General features: G+C 34.5%; 2 protein-coding genes across 2 annotated transcripts in view; one reads left to right on the forward strand and one right to left on the reverse strand.

Annotated features, from left to right (window-relative positions):
• Nucleotides 1-64: 64 nt before the first annotated feature.
• On the reverse strand, nucleotides 65-1120 carry LOC123659556 (ribosomal RNA-processing protein 7 homolog A). The gene is made up of 3 exons (XM_045594765.1): nucleotides 1092-1120; nucleotides 933-1018; nucleotides 65-853 (listed from the first exon to the last, which is right to left on the reverse strand). The coding sequence occupies exons 2-3, from the start codon at nucleotides 964-966 to the stop codon at nucleotides 93-95; spliced, it is 795 nt and encodes a 264-aa protein (XP_045450721.1). The 5' UTR covers nucleotides 967-1018; nucleotides 1092-1120; the 3' UTR covers nucleotides 65-92.
• Nucleotides 1121-1564: 444 nt separating this feature from the next.
• LOC123659453 (serine/threonine-protein kinase SMG1) overlaps nucleotides 1565-21433 on the forward strand; it is a gene marked incomplete at its 5' end in the record, with an annotated part of 36808 nt that continues 16939 nt past the window's right edge. The window contains one exon of the mRNA XM_045594668.1: nucleotides 1565-8356. Within this exon, the coding sequence (XP_045450624.1) occupies nucleotides 1565-8356 (6792 nt within the window). The remainder of the gene's footprint in view (nucleotides 8357-21433) is intronic.

The following is a 21433-nucleotide window of genomic DNA, read 5'->3' on the forward strand; positions in this document are numbered from 1 at the left end:
TATTAAATTAGTATAAATTATACAATTAAATAAGGGAAAGAAGTGTGACAAATGAAACCCTTTATTCTGTAATGTAAATAAAAACTTTAATTTCAAAACGGCTTAAATCTGCGGCTCTGTTTTATTTGTGCAATCTTTTGTTTATCTTCTTCAAACTTCTGCCTCAGAGCCACGATATGTTTCATTTTGGACTCTCTGATTTGGAAAGTGTAGAAGTTCTTAAGTTCCTTTCGTTTTTTATTCTTTTCCTCTTTGGCCATTATCCTATTTTCCACTTTCTCTGTCCGAGCAAAACTTTGAATTTTACCTTTTTTTGTAACCGTCACCCATCCTTCACTATCCTCTTGCTCGAGCTCCTTTTCTTGTTTTTCTTCTAACTCTGTTTTCTTGTCATGATTTTTCATAAACGCTTCTATCCTTTCTTTGATTGTTTTTGGTTGTTCTATAGAATTATTGTATTGTTCAATCCATTTTTTCATACCAACTTTAATTTCATATCCATTTGCATTCATGGGGTTCAATTGTGTTAATTTAAGAGCTTTATCTAGTTCTGCGACTTTTTTAAACACTAAATAGCATATTTTAAATGACGGTTTCTGTATTTCTTTACTAAATGCATGTGAACTTGTGTCGGTTGATACAGTGTTTGATGATGTGGAAAATATAACAGACTGCACTTTTCCAGCAGCACTAAAAGCGTTCATTAATCCCTTTTCATCGGCATATGGTGGCACGTTAATTATAAGCAATGTTCGTCCAGACGGCTTGTCATTTGTGTGATCTCTCACAGAATGCTCTTTGAAATAAATTACATGCGGCGATACTGAGTTCTCGTTTAGTTTTAATTCTAGAGCTGTAAACATAATAAACTATTAATACAATCTTTTCTTTTATTTTTGTGTAAATAAATAAGCAAATGTACAAATATTTACCTTTAAATTGGTGGGTTTTCTTAGTGGTTTTCATTTTTGTCGATTTATTTTATCTTTAAAAGTACACTATACGTCACGTTTTAATCCTTGAATTAACTTTTAATTAATAAAACAATCACAGTTGATTAATATTGTTACAATCTAAAATAAACACGCTACCAAAGCGTATTTAAAGGTACACACTACACGCTACTAACCAAACTACTAACCATCTACAAACAGAGGTTATGTTGACAATCTACAGGTGACAGCAGCTCCTTGGTGACAGTCAATGCCGAATATATGTGTGACAGACTGAAAGTTTTAAAGCCTTATGTCCTAAAAAGTTAGCGATCGAACGAAGCGAATTACACTGCGTAGTATTCGAATATTTTTTTTTATCAAAATACAACTATTATACAAACTAGATGAGCTGTATGGATTAAGTTCGTGTAATAATTTTTTTAAACAAATTTAACATATTTTTTAGGCACCAAATAATACGAACTAGCTAGTTAAATTTTGTTCAGAAATAAAGCGACTGACAGTAAACGTTTTTATTATCTGTTAATCATATCTATTTGTCTCTGTTGGCGAAAGAATTTTGACAAAAAGCGTTTGTGTGTCTAAGGTTTTGATCGTATTTTCGTTTATTTCTACGGCAATGTGTGGTTATATTTATATTTTGGGAACAAATTTTAGTTATGCTATCCACTAGTGCAAATAGTAAAGTGAAAAGTGCTAAGTTATCGGATAATATTGACGTTCCTGATCGGGACGAAATCGGACATGAAAACACAACGGACGATAAGGTCAGAGGTTATGTTGGTTCATACGATGTTCCTTCGTCGTTTGGAGGTCCCAGGGACTCCCGCTTCCGGTCACGCGGTCGGGTCACTGAGTTTCGGCATTCCAGGGGTGGCAGCAGGGGTGGAACGAGAGGCCGAGGCGGTTTCCCGCCAAGGGGTGATCGCGACGAAAACTCCTACAAATATCACGAATCGCTAGCAGTTACTAACAACGAAAACTGGTCACAGGGAAACAATAACAAATTTTATGAAAGATCCGACTTGGTAGTAAATCTACCAGAGGATCCGCGTATATCTAAGCTTTTGCGCCGTTTGTGCGCCGAAGTTGATGTTGAAAAATCTATTGCTATATGTACCAAGCTGCAGGACGCGGTAATGATGCCAGAAAATGTACGTTATATCAGAAGATCTTATGATATATTAGTAGAATCACTATTAGACGTGCTATATGATGCGCCAAGCCCCGAAACTAAGGAGTGTGCAGCTGTGGTACTCGGTAGAATTGGCTTCGTCATGGGACCCGATTTTCGCAAACACCTGGATTGGATAATGTCTACATATTCGGTTCGTAACACATCAATAAAACATCTGCTCATTCTATCATTCTCAGAGACGTTTCAACTTGACTTTCAAAATCCAAGTTTAGCGGATTTTGCTGAAATAACTTTGAATAAACTGCAAACCATTATTGAAGCTGCAGATTCAGCCAATGTTTTTATGGCTGCTATAAATGCAATGATAGTCATGTCAAATTCCTATCCCGAATACTTTGCTAATCATTTTGTTGATACAGTAGACATTCTAGTTGGCTGGCATGTAGATAATGCTCAACCAAAGAAAATTAAGGAATTCGCCTTACAATCCTTGTTTAAACTTAGTCGTCATTGGCAGGCAGATGTTGGGTTTTCTGTAAACTTATTAAATCAGTTTGTCGAGGATATGGTGGCCTATTCCAACGACTTGGATTCAAATAAAAGTGACAAAGATGGAGAAGTAAATTCATATGAAGAGTGTATGCAAAAGATTCCATCTTTTTTAAACGTCTTTAATACTGTTGTTAAAAGCTTGGGTACTCTATTAAGTCCCAATGTGTCACAAACAGTTTCCTGGACCTTTTTGACAGATGCTCTGTCGAAAATTCTTCAAGTGATGAATGAGACTCTAAAGGAAGAAGCAGAATCGGATCTTATTCTCGCAGGTAATGAATGCATAACATTGCTATTAAAATATTTGCAAAACAAATCATCACCTGGCCTACCTGCTTTATATTCCTTAATATCTATGGAAATAGAAAAATATTTACAAGTAGAAGAGACTGTATGTCTCAGTATCATAAACTTGATATCGACCACAATAAAAGAAATTGCATCCAATTTACCTATAGAATTTATAACTCAGATAATAGGTCCAGGATCACTATTACGACCCTTGCGCTTTTCTGATAATACCCATATTTTACATGGTGAAATGTCTATATACAGTAATCTGCTTAATTTGAAAAATATCCCTTTATTGCAAGAAGCTTATAAATTTGTGTTGAGTGATATACAAAACTCATATTCCATTTTATTACCGGACATCCAGATAATTGAAGTTGAATACTCTGAAGATTTCACAAAAGATGACGCTGAAAAATGTGTTATATTCTGTCTGCAATGTTTGTCTGACTTAGCAAATGCAAGTAATTCTATCATAGGAATGTGGGCATTACAACCTAGTATTCTAGAGTTGCTAGCAATCAAAATGACTCCACACCATGAAATTTTAATGAAAGAAAGACCTGCATTACAGTATGCCATATTATACTTGCTTTATTCTCATTGCAAGAAGAATAACCATTTTATTGCTTCAAGTGACTTGGTGACAAACTCACAACAAAGAGCCAATGACTTATTTGGATTATCTAACCTTTCATTAGGAGAAGTTTCCAACTCCAGTCCTACTTCAGGTCACCTTGCTGTTATCTTAAACACTTTAAGCATTGTCCTTGATGAACAAATGTCAAATGAGACATTAAGTCTTATATTAACTTGGATATCAGACATATTTTGCCAGCTGGATAAATATTTGCCATTAGTCAGCATGTCAAAGAATTTCCTTTTATTGATAACAAATATGCTCGCTTTGGCACACAGTTTCGATAGCCACATTGTTCTGCTTGTTATTAAGAATTTCCATTTTCTGCTCAAAAATAAGAATATGGTTTGGAATATGCTTTTACTAAAAACATTAGCTGTTTTGTGTACATTACATATAGATAATAAAAACAAGGCGTTAGCTGATATTTGCAAACAGGTTTTATTTGAGCTGCCATGGGATATAGTTCAGCAAGAGTTTGATAAGCAAACAGTTAAAATATTTTCAAGTAGGAAAGATAGCAATTTGGTTATTAATTGTGACACAAAACTAAATTCATTTAAAGAGTACTTAATGCGAGGCTCATTTTCTAGTCTGCCTAATCATCATTTTAAAGCCATTATAAATTGTCTCATGCACACAAATATGGATGATAAAAATTTTCTGCTCGACATTTTTGTTTCATCCTGGCCATTGCAAGACACCGATGAAAATAATTTACTGTTCTTCCGGCAGTGTTCAACAAATTTTACATCTATTTGTGTGAGTTGGGCACTGTCTGAATTGGCTCAAACATGTATAATCCAAAAGCTTAGGACAGTGCTAGGTAAACCACAAGAAACCTTTACTAAAATAGAAGGAACTCTAAAAGGAATTGCTCGGGAAATAAGTTCGATGGAAACAAAGTATATAGCTGGAGACAAAAAGCTATTAGAGATTGTTGTATCCGAACAAGTAAGAGTACGATGTTTTGTAGAGTTTATGATGTTTTTGGAAAAATATACATACAATGCAGCTGAAGGAACAGCTGTTGTTCTACCTGCTGTTGCAAAACCAGTCAAAACATTCTTTCATACTAATTGGCCAACTTGTCGAGAATGGCAAAATCGTGTACGCTCCGCGGCTCTTGCAGTTAGTATCTACGGTGGTCATTACGGGGCTGCCATTTATCATGCTTCATTGATATTACAAAATGCCGCAGCTAACTACGCCCATACTAATATTGACGTAGAAGCCATAACAATGAGTGTTGCACGCGCTCTTATAAAGATTAAAGAACCAGAAGTGCTACATGGTTTATACGTGTGGATAAAGCAAACATTTGATTTGAAGCTGTCATGGCTTATCGGAGCGGAAGAACAAGCAAATTCTCGTTTTGAATTAGCAGCCGATTTTTATAAGAAGTTGTACAATTGCAATTCGGAAAATGATGATAATGAAATAGGCATTTCTCAATCCGATATTAAAGTAAATAGATTTATTGATGATCAAATACTGGAAAGTTACAAAAATATACAAAGCTGGGAAGATATGGAAGAATGGAAAGAAAATACTAAACTCTGCAAACACACATCTCCTTGGGAGTTATACACAGACCTAAAAATGTTTGAAGAAAATAATGAAATTCCAGAACTCTGCAACTGGAATATACTCGATACAGAAGCTAATGAATTATATAAACACTCTTGCTCGTATCAAGGCTTAATGGATAAAATTGAAACGTCATTAATATCATCAGCACTAAAAATTTATAATAATGACTTTGATGAAAAATATGAAGAAATGCTCAACAGATGCGAAGAGTTACTAAACATCAGTGCTGAAGAATTCGCTAGAAACAATTCTGTTCATTTCTTAAAAGATGTTGCAGTAATGCAATTAGCTAATCACGGTTTAATGAATGTTATTAAAAATGGAAAAGCAGTTACGAATCCCTTTAAACCTTCGGCCTTAAAAGAAAATATATATGGAACTGAAATGAAAAACTTAACTCGTATTCTGTGGTGGCATCAGTATTTCACGAAGTTGAATATGACGGAAGAAAACGTATTTTACAACGAATGTCTCAGATTAGATGTGATAAAAAGCGCACGAAAGAACGCGAATTTGTTGATGGCAAAAAGGGAACTTTTAAAACATTTCAAAAATAATCCCGCTTTTCAACTGTGCCTAAACGTAAACAGCTTAGAAGAAGTGGGTGATGTACTTCTTTTGTCGACAAATACATATGATCTAGATATATGGACACTTAATAATGCCACTGCATTGACTGAACTTTGTAAAGTGACTTATGCGAAAGATGACTCAAAGGTACAAGCTATTAATCTTTGTGCAAGTATATCACTTGGATTTTCTCAGAAGTTAGCAATGAGTGAGCAAAGCTACGAGCTACGTGAAAAAGGAACTAGAATGCTTTTGACTCTTTCCAAATGGGTTCAAAATGAAAATGAGAATATATTAGATAATGATTCGCCTTTGACAAAATTAGTATCTGCTTTACCAGAGATTGGCCTAGTTGACAATAACATCTCGGAAAATGTAATTCCACTTACTGATTCTGCTGTTGGAAAATTATTACAATTTGGTGTCAATCAATGTCCTGGTCTAGCTAAAGCATGGGCGAGTTTTGCTGCATGGTGTTTCAGATGGGGTCGCAAAATGGTTGAGTTTAGTTCTAAAACTCGTGAACAACTTACTGATAACGATAAACTTCAAATAGAAAGTGTTATGATAGGATGCTCACCCCAAGATTTTGAAGCGGTTTGTGAAATATTATCAAAAACAAAAGCAACTTGTGACGAGGAAGATATAGATTGGAATGAAATTAATACGTCTGAAATGATTGAAAATCAGTTGCGCACGGTACCATCTTTAAACAACGCTTTTCCCGAACACCTTGCTCTGCTTGTTGATATCTGGCGCCAAGCTCAAAAAAGAGTTTTCTCATATTTCGAATTATCAGCTGATGCTTACTTCAAATTTTTGCAGTTGATTTGTGCTTCCGACTACATAAATCATAGTGGAGAAAATGCAGTTGTAAATGCAACACTACGACTATTGCGGCTAATCGTTAAACATGCAATGGAACTGCAAACTGTTCTTGAATCAGGATTAGCGAATACACCTACTCAACCATGGAAAGTTATAATTCCTCAATTGTTTTCGAGACTTAACCATCCAGAAACTTACGTCAGAAAATGTGTTTCTGATCTTTTGTGTAGATTAGCAGAGGATACGCCACACTTAATTACATTTCCTGCTGTTGTTGGTGCCGTGGAAAATGAGCAAAACAGTTTTACGGACCTTCATGTTCCGAAATCATTTTTGTCCAATGACGATGCGGATAGCGATGATGACTTAGATTTAGAAGACTCAGGTAGTGACAAAGTTGTCAATAATGAATTAAACTCGTGTTTCTTGGATATGGTAGAAACTTTAGCTAAGCAAGCTCCGAAAACTATTTTGCAAGTAAAATTATTAGTAAAAGAGTTACAAAGAATAAATTTACTATGGGATGAACTATGTCTTGGAACTTTGGTACAACATCACACTGAATTCAACAAACGTCTAACGCAGTTAGAAACTGAAATCGCAAAGGTGAAAAACAACGTAAACCTTACACCAGAAGAGAAGGAAAAACTTATTAAAGAAAAACATCGAATCATATTTGAGCCTATAGTCTTTGTCTTAGAGCAACTTAATCAAATAACTTCAGCTGAACCGGAAACTCCTCATGAAATAGCATTCCAAAATAAATTTCAAGCTATTATTGTCGATGTTATAGACAAATTGAAAAATCCATCGAACCCAGAAAAGCCTCAAGAATCGTGGGCGCCATTGAAACAACTACAGATTAAGTTACAGCAGAAAGTAAATAAAAGAACATCTTACATCTTGAAAATGTCGGATATAAGTCCAATACTATCCGAAATGAAAAATACTGTTATCACTATGCCTGGCCTGCATACGAATCAAAGGACTGTAAGAGTGACTATAAAATCTATAGAAAATAATGTCGCTATTCTTCCAACCAAGACCAGACCAAAAAAGTTGGTATTTTATGGTTCCGATGGCAAATCATATACGTATCTTTTTAAAGGTCTTGAAGATTTACATTTAGATGAAAGAATAATGCAACTTTTGTCGATAACGAATACTATGCTAGCTCGCGATTCGGAAAATAATGACAACCAGACGTACAGAGCTCGTCATTACTCAGTTATACCTCTTGGACCTCGATCAGGTCTTATAAGTTGGGTAGATAACGTTACACCATTGTTTGCTTTATACAAGCGTTGGCAAAATCGCGAAGCTGCCATTCAGTCAGCAAAGACGAATAAAACTGTAAACGTTCTTCGTCCATCTGAGCTATTTTACAATAAGCTCAATCCACTGCTGAAAGAAGCTGGAATATCGACCGAGAATAGAAAGGAGTGGCCAGTGTCGATTTTGAAGCAAGTCTTAGAAGAGCTCTCGGCAGAGACTCCGCGTGATCTCCTGTGGAGAGAATTGTGGTGCAGCAGTGTGAATCCGGAACAGTGGTGGCAAATGACTCGTCGCTATAGTTACTCGGTTGCCGTGATGAGTACGATCGGTTATATTATCGGTTTGGGAGATAGACATTTAGATAATGTATTAGTGGACTTGACATCCGGTGAGGTTGTGCATATAGACTATAATGTGTGTTTCGAGAAAGGCAAGACTCTCCGTGTGCCTGAGAAGGTGCCGTTTAGGATGACTCCCAACTTGGTAACGGCTCTTGGTGTGACCGGCGTTGAGGTAAGTGTTTTGTTATTTTTGTTTTTGAATGAAATTGAGTATGTACTTATTAGCTTTCCGCCGCGGCTTAGCCCACATGGATTACACGATTATGACTGTCCCTTTTTCTATAGTCAAAATATAGTCTATATTAGTCATAACGAAGTTAACTACTTTAAAATCGGTGTAGTAATTATGAGTAAAAAAAAATCTAATCGAGTAGAGATTAGATTTTTTTAGTGGTGAGTTTTACATAATGATATTAGTAAAGAAATCGTCGGTTAATCATTTCTTGCTAATGTTGAGGAATAGCAACAAATATATAATAATGTACGTAATAAGTCTTAAAAATGTCGTTAACGAAATAAAACAAATTTTAAAACTCTTGCGAAATTAGTCATGTTTTTAAAATGGTGCAAGCATTTCTTATCAAATATTATCGATTTCCTTACAACATTTTTCCAAGCCCTGAAGGTAAGGCAAACATTTTCGACTCGGAAATATCTTATTATAAAAACAACCATTCAATGAAAATTCTTAAGTTTTTGAGAGTCATTGATTTGACAACTACAGCAACGCCTAGGTAGGTCGTCTAGTTGTTGACTTCGTCATATATACACTGAGCGACTCTACTTCCATCTTATATTTAGTAAGAACTCTTTGAACTATGATAATATAAACAACAGTCGCCAATATTAGTATCTGTTGATTGATAAACTTGACTAAAATATACATATAGTCTTAATATTACTAAGTTGTGACTCATTCAGATGAGCTCTAATCTATGTTCATATAAAATTTTAAACGATTTAATTTTTATTTTTGGCTTTGAATACATATGCATGCAGTATTTAATTATTTAATAAATTGGATTTTGTTTTGCTCTTTGTATATTTTATTCGGTGTAGTAATTCTAGAACTTATTTTGCTGAATATTTCGCAATATTTTAACAAACAAAGATAGCGACATCTGTCCTTGTAATGTAATTTATACCGAAGCGTTTAGCGACTATGTTGCTGATATCGTTCCCGTTTCGCTCGCTAGATGACGTTGAACGTTTTATTTTCAATTTTGTATCGGCTTTAACTAAAAAAAAAGTGTTCTCTGCATGGATTAAAAAGTTTGTAGCTGATAATAGTCATTCACAATATCTTTACTGAATTTTATTTTGTCTGCTTACTATTACAGCATGACACTTTTCTACTTTCTCATAAATTCCTTATTCAGTGGCTAGGTATATAAATAAGATGATAATTATTATGTGATGTGGACATTTATATGTACCTAAAGTTTAAAAAATAATAATATATTTAAATAATTTTAATATTTATTACTATTTTGTCATTATTAAGCACATAATACAGCTATCGTGTTTGCTCAATTTTTACAACTATAACAAAATTAATATAAATCTGGCAATATTAAAAGCGACAGTCTCAAATATCGAACCTGTGTTTTCCAACTTTTACCTACATTACGTTGACAATTTATAATATTTTCTTGTTACATAAATATAGCTTTGTTTTCATCTAATTATCCTAGAATATTTATGATCTTGGAGAGTACATTACATACTACGCAATGTTTTTCTTACAACTAATTAGTATCCTCTGTCTCCATGGTTTGTATGTTACGAAATAAAAGATCACGTCTACGCATTGTTAAACATATATTATATATTTTTACATTAAACATTTTAGTGTTTTTTTATTTAAATATCTCAACGTAGATGACAGAGAATAATATCTTTACATTAAAATTTTCCATGTGGCAGGGAACTTATTAGAATTTTTTTAATAAAAATTTAACAATAAAGCTTTCATAAACTTGAGCGTAGATTGAACAGTTAGGTACCTAAATGCGAGTGGGGTACCTACAGTCACTAACAAATTTAAATCTACAAGCGTTTCACGTTTCCCACACAACGTCCTTTGTTCATTCGTTCACTTCACTACACTACGTCAGGCCGCGTCGTAGGTTTGTGTACGGGAGTGGGCCCGTCTGGAGCGTAAGACGGGTTCGAGTCTCCCCTCTCCGAGTCCATATAGCCGGCGTTCTCTATAATTCTACACCTCGCTGTATCCGTTTCGCGTTCGACGTAAAGCAGCCTCGCCGGTCTACCGCCCATCGTGGTCAATCCAGTTGGCGTTGTCCGAGTGATCGAACCTTCACGAAGTGCAACCGATCCCCTTTTCCTCTCGGGAGCAGGTGAGCCCCTGTATTCCGACGTGTCTGGTCTCTTGCAACGAAGCAGTTTGGCGAATGCGGCTCGAAAGCCGGCGTTCTTCCAAGCGTATATAAGTGGGTTGATGCCAGAATTTGACATTGCGAGAGATGACGTTAGACGGTACACGATGGGATTATGCAGCTGCATGATGGGCAAAGTTTGCGCGCACGCAACCACCACGAATGGCATCCAACAGATTGAGAAAGATCCGAGGACCAGTAGGACAACCTGAAATTAATAGACCCTTAATATACTTTTTACTAATTATAAAGTAAAAACTACGTTAAAAATGGTTAAATCAATTATTTATCATATCATTTAAAAAACAATAAGGTTTTAAATATACTTCAATTTGATAAATGTCTTAAATGTATAAATCAAACAACATAATTAATTATATGTTCTCATAATTGCTTAAAAACATTGTAAAAAGCGTTTAAGCGTTATCATCATAAATTATTAATTAATTATAAATTTAAATCTGACTTTTTAGTAATAGAGAGCGCTCAAAATTTCTACCTCTCACGCGTATCTAATATTAAAAACGTATATATATCGGATGCAAACCTGTATACTCTTCCAATCGTTGGCTCCTGTAGGGCAGCAGGTGTTGGCCCGCATGCGACGCGCGTGACACGTAGCCTCGCGCCATATTCTCCAGTACAAGACGAACATTACCATCCAAATCATTGAGAACATGGGTGCCAGTATGCTCGTCGTGTACGCCTTTGGTACCACCTGTAATGTATACAAAATAAAAAGTTAAAGTTGTGGTCCTCAACATAAAAATTGAGCTTAATAAGCAATTAAAACCAAACACAATATCGACTATGACAAGTCGTGAATCGTGTGTCCCTTTACTCTTTAACCTATAAATAAAAGATAAAATTGTTCTTTCGCATATTTCGAATCAATTTGTTAAAGATTTATTTTACTCAGGTAGGGCACAGCCCGATTAGGGAAGTTCCTCAACCTTACAGAAGATCACAGCTAAATTATCTACTTTGCAGCAGTGTTGTGTTCCTGTGATGAGTAAGGTGATCCCGAGCTCCTTGGGCAATATTGGGGGTAGGGTCGGCAAAGCGCTGACGAGGCTTCCTGTGTTACAGGGTTCTATAGGCTACAGTAATCGCTTACCATCAGGTCAGGCGTACCCTCGTTTGCTAACCTAGTTGTATAAAAAAGATGAAATTTTAATAGTTACGCCTACATTACTTATTTTATTCGTGCCAAATAAATTGCAGTTTAATAGTATTCTTTTAGAAAGATTTAGGCATTTTTGCTACACGATTACTGAGAATTTACGTACCATGTTCATCTCGCAAGCTATCCCATCGCGCCAATCGTTCCAGAACATTGGTATCGAGCTGATGCAGACGGCAACAGACCACGTGGCGCTCATCAGAAGACGAGTTATCACCTTCGTCATATAGCGGCTGTAGTGAAGCGGGTGAACTATCGCTATGTACCTGAAATTAAAAACAGTAATATTAAAAACTAGATTTGATAAAGATAACCAAATTATGATGGCAGTAGTTCGTAATTTATTACGTGAAAATGTTTCAGAAAAAGAAAGTTAAGTTGATTTAAATTTCTCTCAAGGCAAGTCGCAATTTAATTAGCTAGACCTGATGAAACAATAAAATGATCTAAGAAGTTTTTGTTTTATACCAATAGAGCACGTACATAATTACATTCCAGCTTAGATGATGTAATGGTATATCAACAAAGTAAAATTAATGAATAATGGAGTAAAAATATTGAAGTATTGTGATAAAATTAAGAGGAATCAATTATGTAAACGTTTAATTTACGGTTTTATACATATTCTGTATTAATTCAAATATTGGAAGTATTTCTTTATTACGTATATTGTAAGTGTATTCTGTTGAATCACATTCTAGTGTTATTGATTTACAGTAAAGTAAATGTTTAGTGAAACACTGTGACGTATGCGAAATGCATATCCTTACCTGTCGACAGCGATGGCTATGATGTTGTAAATGGAGGCGAGGCACGCGAGTATTATGAGTATGAATCTCATTAGACATGACCATTTGATTTCTCCAAAGTCGTTGTCCAGGTAGAACACGAGATGGTATGGCAGCGTGAGACCCACCATCAGATCCGATATGGCTAGGTTTAATACGAATTGGTTGGAGACGAGCGACGATAGCCGGCGGCTCATAGTGACCGCGAGAATGGTGAGAGTGTTGCCGCTGACGATGAGCACCATCAGCGCCCCGTCGACGATGCTCCATGCCCAGAAGTTGTAGAGGTCCGGGCCTTCTGGCGACGTCGCGTTCCACCACTCGTCACTGTCATTCCCCAGTACAACGTCCATACCATCGCTGGTCGTGGTCGCCAGCGACCCCCACTCTGATAGATTCGACGTCGTGATCGAATCTTTAAACGCACATTGTCTTAATTTTTAACACCACTCTTGTTTTGTACGCACTGATATGTAAGGTCTTTTGATACATTTTCTTAACACACATATTTATCACTTCTGCCGCTTACAGCGCCTGCAATTAAACGATTTTGAAATTACTAAAACTGTTATCATAAAATTTGAAATATATTTAGATATAGAAAATAAATTTTAGTTTTTTTGTTCAAAACAAAGCATCAAACGTCATTAGGTCCCGCTCTAGGCGAGAAGAAGGAACACCCCAGAGCTTTTAACCGATGAGGGGTGGCATTTGTATTCTCGATCAAGGTTGACGCAAGTTCAACGCGTCGTGATTTACAAGCGAGCATCGTAAATATTTAAGTAGCTGGCGGTAACGATATTTCTGTCCAGTTATTATTTACGAATGAAGATAAAGAAATAGAATTCGGCATAGAAACAACGATGGATCGAAGAAATTGTTAGAGCTTTTAGTGTTTGGAAATGTAAGACCATTTTCTTGACCTTCGTGTAGCTTATACTTTATCGACCTAAATATATTGTGAGTGACATTGTGCCTTATAAGTCATAAATAATGTATGTTAGGAACGTGCTTAATATTTCGTATCTTTTATAAATTTTTGCGGTTTAATCCACGATGTTTATATAGTATTATTATTATATATACTTTATTGAATTTAAAAATAAGTACGTATAGAAAATAACATAATAATAAGGTTTATGGCAAAGGTGAACTTTCTGAAAGGTGATCTCTGATAGAGATCTCTACCAGTCAACCCATGGTCATGAGTGTTTCATAAAGCGAGGCAAACTTAATATTTTTTTTTTATTCAAAATTATTATTTTTTATACATAAAAAAATAATAATAAATATTAATTTACTTATCTGTATCTTTTCATTAGCCTTTGATTTTTCGTATACATTTTTACAATTTCGAGTTATTAAATTTTATAATTATCATTAAACATTGTATGATGACTTATGAAATTTACAGTAATTTATTATTTAAAAGAATTCAATCATAACGTAGATAACATAAATAGCTAAAAGTGACCTAATGTAGACTTTTTAAAACTGCGTTTTGATTAATGAGGAATACATCCGGCTTTTTGTCCGTGTACACACAAATCATAATAGCAATGACAACTGCAATATACGCTCGCTTATGAAAATTTAATTTTATCCGAATGTAGAAATCATAATGCTTGTCTGGATGCCAAGGTTAACGAGATTCTAATTATCTAAAAGCTGGAAAGCTGGATAGATTACACGCTTTCTTTAAATTATTTATGGAATAACTGATGGTTTCATGAAGATACGTTTTCAGATTACATAGTCTCGTCTGTAATTATTTAAGCAGATATTTAAATTAATATTGTATTACATAAATAAATAAGTATGCGAGAGAGAAACTAATGTTTAAATATTGTCTAAATTGTTTACGGTCTAGGGTATAGTGATACAAGGTAAATGAAGTCCTATTATTCCGGTCACGTCGAATCTATTGCTCAAATAGGTTGTTTAGTGCCCTTTCGTTCAATGTAGCCGAGCGCATTGCTAGGACGATCAATGACTCATAAATATGCAACGGCTTCACCCAATCGTTCTGATGTTATTTGACATCTGCAATGCTCCAGCTGTATCCCACGCAAACATTAACAAACGCCAATTATGATCAAGAATAAGGCTATGGAAATTTAAGTTAACTGAAAATGAGAAAAGCTAGCCGACTAGTCCGAAAAACTACAATATCAAAATAAAAAAAATTTCTTTAGATGCTTCTGCTTCACCTTTGAATCTTCATTTATCCGAATATCTAAGATTTTTTTAAGAAATCCATTCAGAATCGAAATTCTGCTCAGAAGAATCAAATAAGAAATCTTACAGTTACTTTACAGTCTACACAACACAATACAAAAACGTATCATTAAGGATAATACTTGGCGTATGATAGACATAGAAGATAATCTAAATGAGGAGTACGTATTTTATATTACTTTATTATAAAATGAAATAGTTATTACATAATATGCGCTTTCGGCAAAAGTTTTGTGAAGCAGGTATTAGTTTTATTTATAGCAAATACTTAAAAAACTTCAAATACTCGATCTACGTAAGATTGCCGGTGTAGGCTGGATGAGGATTGCGGAAGACCGGGATGTGTGGCGCGAACTTGGGGAGGCCTATGCCCAGCAGTGGACTGCGTAAGGCTGAAGTGAATGAATGAAATAGCAAATACTACTTTGGATATATATAATTATAAATTGGTAATTATATAATTTGTATTTACGGTTGAATAAAAAACGTTTCATTGTTTTATTTATATAAATAACTCGTAAACAACGAAACGAATTCTTTGTAGCTGAAATTAGCCGAATTTTCCAGACTCGCATTCATCGTATGGCACCCTTTGGAAGCGGGGTGGAAGGTACGTTACGACATTCACGATTTTGAACTATATTTAGAAGCCACGTGCAATAAACGATATTGTGATCTGGTATATTGTCTCTATTGTCTAACTTTAACACTTTGTCTATCATTGTGTTCACGGATCGATTCGCTTGAAGGACGTTTCACGGACTGCAGACGATATTGAAAATAAAAAATTGACATGTAATAATCAAATCACCTGGACTGTGCCTTTATTAAAAAAACAATATTTTTGTAATCAAATCTCTACATTAAATGCGTTTTTGGATATGCTGTTATGAAAAAGTTATATAGTTATGATCATTGTGAATATTTGATCTAAATTATACATAGTTATTGTTCATGTCAATTGACTGTTAGTTTTTTTGTTAAGATTTTTAATTATAATGCATTATTACATGTAATGTTTGCCCGTAAAATTTTTTTAGAAATATTTGTCGTAATTACGTTGAAAAAGAGGATACTATTGTATATTTTCAATTTTGCAGTATTGAATTTTAAGTAACATCATTAGTTGAGAGACTAAATGTAAAATAAGTCTTTAGGTACTCACGTACGTGCATCTCATATTGTCACTTGTTTGTCATATTGTTAATTGTCCGCTCTTGTTATGCGACGAACGTCGTCGGAATCAATATTACATGTATATAAAAAAAAAAGATTGATACAAATACTAGTTTTTACCCGCGGCCTATGTTACTTGTAATATACCTTTAAGAACATGTGTAGAAAGTTTCATGATGATCGGCTAAGTAGTTTACGCGTGAAAGCGTAATAAACAAACTTACATTCACATTTATAATATTAAAATAAAACTCTTTTCAGTATATATAAATTTTTAAACAATAGATACACGCTTTATCCTAAAAGTCCCTTTTAGTTCTCGCCACGATAACATCTGCACGCCTAATCTAAATGTTCTTCATTTGTAAGAACCGAACACGTCCACTAACGCAGCAGCCGATGTCGTGACAATTGCATCAACCTACACTTTTTAATTACACCGTATTGTTTTCAATTAGTTTTCAGTTAGTCATATTGAGACTTATTATTATTATTACTTATTATACCCTTTACGGCATTAAATAAAGCTTTTTTAGTGTAGCCGAGGACACAATGGATCACCTTGATCTTGATTAATCGAATTAAAATCGTCTTCGTCAATTTCATCCGGTTCACACGCGAGCTCATCTCGATTCCTAACATTTATGATGTCACGCTTTAACGATAGCTCGAAGTGTTTAGCGGCATTTTACTGAGACATTTTAATTAACTCAACTGACATCAATTACAACACGTATACCAGTACGTTTTTGCTGTTAAGACGTGTCGTTAGTTTTTGGTAAAGTGAAAAAATCGTAACGATAACCCAGGGGACATAATAAATTCATGTTTTTCCAGACGCATAGCGATTGGTAGATCGACGGCGGACCGGTCGCCGGGGGTGACGGTGGTATTACAGATTCATGTTGCGATTCCAAGGATTTCACATCGATGTTTCGAAGGTTACCGGGAAGGTCGCTCCATTTATTAAGCGATTATTCGACACCATCGTCAAATTAATAAAATTTTATAGTTTCACGATATTGGATGTAATTTATGTAAATAAAAAAAATGTGACAGACGTCTCAAAGTATATCACAAAACAAAAACCCTATCTGGTGCCCAAACATCTTTCTAATTGACTGTTTTTGTGAATTGAAAATAATAATTATCACTGGAAATTAATATATTCATTAATATATTATGTTAGTAAGAAGACTTGTTTGTTTGAATGCGCTGATCCTACCATCTACTTGAGTTTTGTTTATCAGAAAAATTAAATTTCTTAGGCTATAAAACAACACGAAAGGTTAGCTTAAAGATGGATTTGTATAGTATATTTACATATATTACGCTTGACTGCCAGAGGTTTATTGTAGATACAAATCGCACAGAAATGTGAATACATCTTTTGATTGTTACATACGATGTTTATAATGTTCAAAGTTTGTTTGCCATCTATGGACTTTGATATTTATGTCGAATTGTGTTTCCGCGTTGGTAATTAGTAGTTTCGTAATTTCATAGTTTCTTTTTAAATTGTAGATTAAAAAAAAATGTCTAGCTCTCCTTTTTAGCATTCTCGTTACCGTAACGAGGCCTTATTGTGAGACCAAGGGCGCGTTCCGTGTACTCTGTTCAAAAGCAAATAATCGTTCTTAATTTGACATGTAGTATTTTTAAATTGTTTAATTTGCATGCCTATTAATCTTCAATCTATCTATATAAATAAAAATGAATGTTGCTAAGCGCATAACTCGAGAATGGCTCGACCAATTCGGCTAATTAATTTTTTTGTATATTCCTCAAGGCCCATGGACGGTTTAAATACTTAAAAAAAAATACTATTAATTTTTGACAGAACTAAGTCTGTACTGGCAGCTACTTTGATAAAAGTCTCAGCGAAAAATTTGGTAGACGATTTCAAATACCTATATCGTTTTTATTAAAACGAGCAACCTTTAAAATTACCGTTCTAAACAAACATAGCGACTGCGATATCACGAAACCTAAGTACCAAACACAGAACATTGAACTTTTCGTGATTCGGCAAAATTGGTTTACTTATGTATAAAGTTAGACGTCTAATCCTATTTATTATCTGCTCTTATTGTGTGCTGTCCTGAAATTTATATAAAATTTTTATATAGTATCAATAATAGCTTAACTGAATTTGTATTTTAGAAAATTCAGAAGACCAAAGTTTTGTATACCATTGGTCTAAAATTTCACAAATAAATTCTTTACAAAAGAAACAGAAGGAATATTTATGTTTCACCGATCTGTAGCACCTGGTACCTATCGCACAGCATTCGAAGTTGATAGCAGTAAAGAAAAGTAGTATGTTATCGTCTTGGTTCGAGACTTTTCACGTCTACAGAGAAAAGTGATTGCTTTGTCTTTTCCCGCCGCTGTTTTTTTGTTATACTGAGGCTTAAAATGTTTCGTTCCTTTTCCAATTTTTCATTCCATGAGATAAAAATTTGTTATCAGTATAAAATGGAAGTTTTGTATTTCGAAAGTTTCCGAACATACGGTGAATCTGTAAAGTGGAGTTTTGGGCGCAAGATGCGTGAAATGAGTTTGGTTTTAGATTGCTCTAGCCATTGATCTTTATATTCCGTCTTTTTCACAAAAGCATTATTTAGAACTTCACAAAATATTCCTACAATATGTGTATATGAAATAAATTATACGATATCAAAATTTATTAAATCCGACGTTAACTAAAAGTATAATTTTAAAGTCTTAACTAATTCCTAAAAGGTATCTTCAAGTTTTCTCATCGCTTAACTTTCATTACAATTTGTTTCTCTGGGGAAATTCGTACTTACATTGAAAATATATAGAATGCTTAATACTCGTGTTATTTTAAGCGAACCAAGTTCAATTTCGAAGAAAGTAAATGTTATGATTAAAGTTTCCTAACGTTTAAAGTTCAGTCGGTTTCGTGAAGGTTATGAAATCAATGCGGGTATTTCAATGTTTTTACTGAATTCGAATTTAAAAGAAGTTAGTCTCGGAAATTTATTAAAAAAAATTTTTTTCTTAGAATTAAAACCTTTCGTGGACCTTAAGGAACATAAAAAAAAAAAATTAGCCGAATCCGTCGAGCCATAGTTATGCGCTTAGCAACATTCATTTTTGTTTATATAGATTAACTTTCTGTGTTTGATTATTATAAGATGTAAGGCTTTTCCTACTGGGAAATAACCTCAGTCAGCTTTCCTTAAGTCGTGATTATGCATTCATAAGAGGTATTTACATTTTAATGTAATCTCTCTAGTTCAAGTAGAGCCTTTGTCCGCCAGAAATAGTTAAAAATACTAATTAGTTTTGCTGATTTTAGATCAAAGGAAAAATTAAATTACCATCTTTAATCTTAAATTGTGTTAAAATCTTATTAAATTCCGCCCTTATCGCGCGTTAATCTTGAATTAACAGTTGTAAAGGGCTGAGAGATGCGTCTCCTTCGATCTTATCACTTTTCAACCGTGAATTCAGTCGCTTGAATGGCCACTAAAACTTTCTAAAACTTATTAGTTTCAGTGATATACAAAATTAACTCATAGTATAACTTGATATAAAACATTCAATTCAATGCTATAATACATTCAGTATATGGACGTTACAAGCTTTGTTGGAAGTCGCCGATCGATCGAACGAATTTGCATTCAAGTGCATGTATTAACTTTCTCCGAACATCTGGCTAATGCAATATCGATTGATTTCGAGTCATATTTAATTCATACGTTTATTTATGATTAGTGGAAAATTTTTTCAAGGTCTCGATGACTTACTACCATATTATAGTCGTTAGTATTGTATTTCCTTCAACCGTTGTTTGTTCCGCGTTTGTGAAAACGGTAGGCCGTGTAAGTGAAAAAGTTGATGACGGTTGCCAAGGACGGCTGTCGCGTTTGTGATTTTGTATTTGTTCCGAGAATATAATAGTGTAGATTACTAGGGTTGTAACTGTTATAACTTTATTCTCCTAAACTTAGGTACTAAAAATAAGGTTTAGTCCAAATCGAGCGGTTACATAAGTGGGGGCGGGGTGTAGCCTGCTGAAAGCTTACGTAAGGATGTCTGGAAGTTTTATTGCAAATGTGAGGTCTATTTTAATTTTGGTTTTGTTGCGGGGAAGCCACCCCAAACAGTTTTCCCCTCGAGACGCGTACATTTCCCATATTGGATGCATTTCGATTTTACGCCGACCAACGCGCCTCTACAGTTAAATTATAGATATTTGTGTTTTAAAAAAAATATTAAAGTGTATTTAAAATTGTAATTTTAATTAATAAACTCTACGCGAGGGTTCCAATTTAGAATTCTGTATTGAATTTTTATTTCATCAAAAAGAATTTCGTTAGGCGTAAGTTGAATTTCTTTCACGAATGCAATCGGTGAAGCGCTGAACTCGATTGCTTTGTAAATACTCGTAAAGCGGACATCAGTCGTCCGGATTCCTCTGTGTAATCCCGTCCAACGTCAATATTTACCTCAGTAACCGTGGCATTTGTAACTCAGTGGAACCAATGTACTTCCCGCCAAAACAATCAACAATCATCACAATAACGTTCGATCATACACCCCTATTTGTCGTACTGAAATTCATACACTGTAAAAATACACCGTAACTTTTCCCACTTCGAAACTCCACGAGGATTGACAACGTAAGGTTTTGTTCGCGAAAACGTCAAGTACGTACGTACGTACGGCTCGGCGGTCGGCACGCAACTAATGCTGCGGGTGCCGACTGCCGGTAGCGGTTTTCAAACTTAAATTTCGAGGCCTCTATGGGCATAAATGTACGCTAGTGCCAAAGGTCGTAGGTTTTCGTAGCGAACGAAGGAGAAAGTTTTGTTTATAACTAGCTGTATTCCCGATTTCATTAGTTTATATTGCAAATGAAATTTTGTTTATGTGATGAAAAAAATATAAATTTGGAGATCATGGCGTTAAAAAGAGTGTTTATTGAACGAACATTATGAAAATGTCATAAAATGAAAACAAGGTAGTATATACTCGTAATATATAACCTTAGTAAATAAAACTCTTAAATATTAGTACAGTTAAATGAAAATAGCGTGTTCTTGTGAAATAAAAATGTATGTATTTGAGTGTATTTTAATGTATTTGAAAAAGCAAATTCAGCTTTGAAATGGATTCTTTTATTTCAATCAAAAAAGTCGAATAAATATTCTATTTTATACACCATATACTCGTATTCACTCATTTGTTACATGGGAAGGTCCAGAGGGGTGGAAACAATCTTACGGATACTTGTATTTGTATATTGCAGTTGCACTTCCCGGAAGTTCCGGAAAAGCGCATATTATATTTACAAACGTGAAGCCGCTATGAGATTTAAGAAGTAATATTTTCTTCGCTCAGCTCGTTCTGGGTCAACACCGGATTCAGGCAAAGAAAAATCAACATCAAGTGCTTTAGCGTTCCGTTATATAAACTGCTTTAATTCGGCC

Source organism: Melitaea cinxia, chromosome 14, assembly GCF_905220565.1.
Source record: "Melitaea cinxia chromosome 14, ilMelCinx1.1, whole genome shotgun sequence".
Classification (NCBI taxonomy): Eukaryota; Metazoa; Arthropoda; class Insecta; order Lepidoptera; family Nymphalidae; genus Melitaea; species Melitaea cinxia.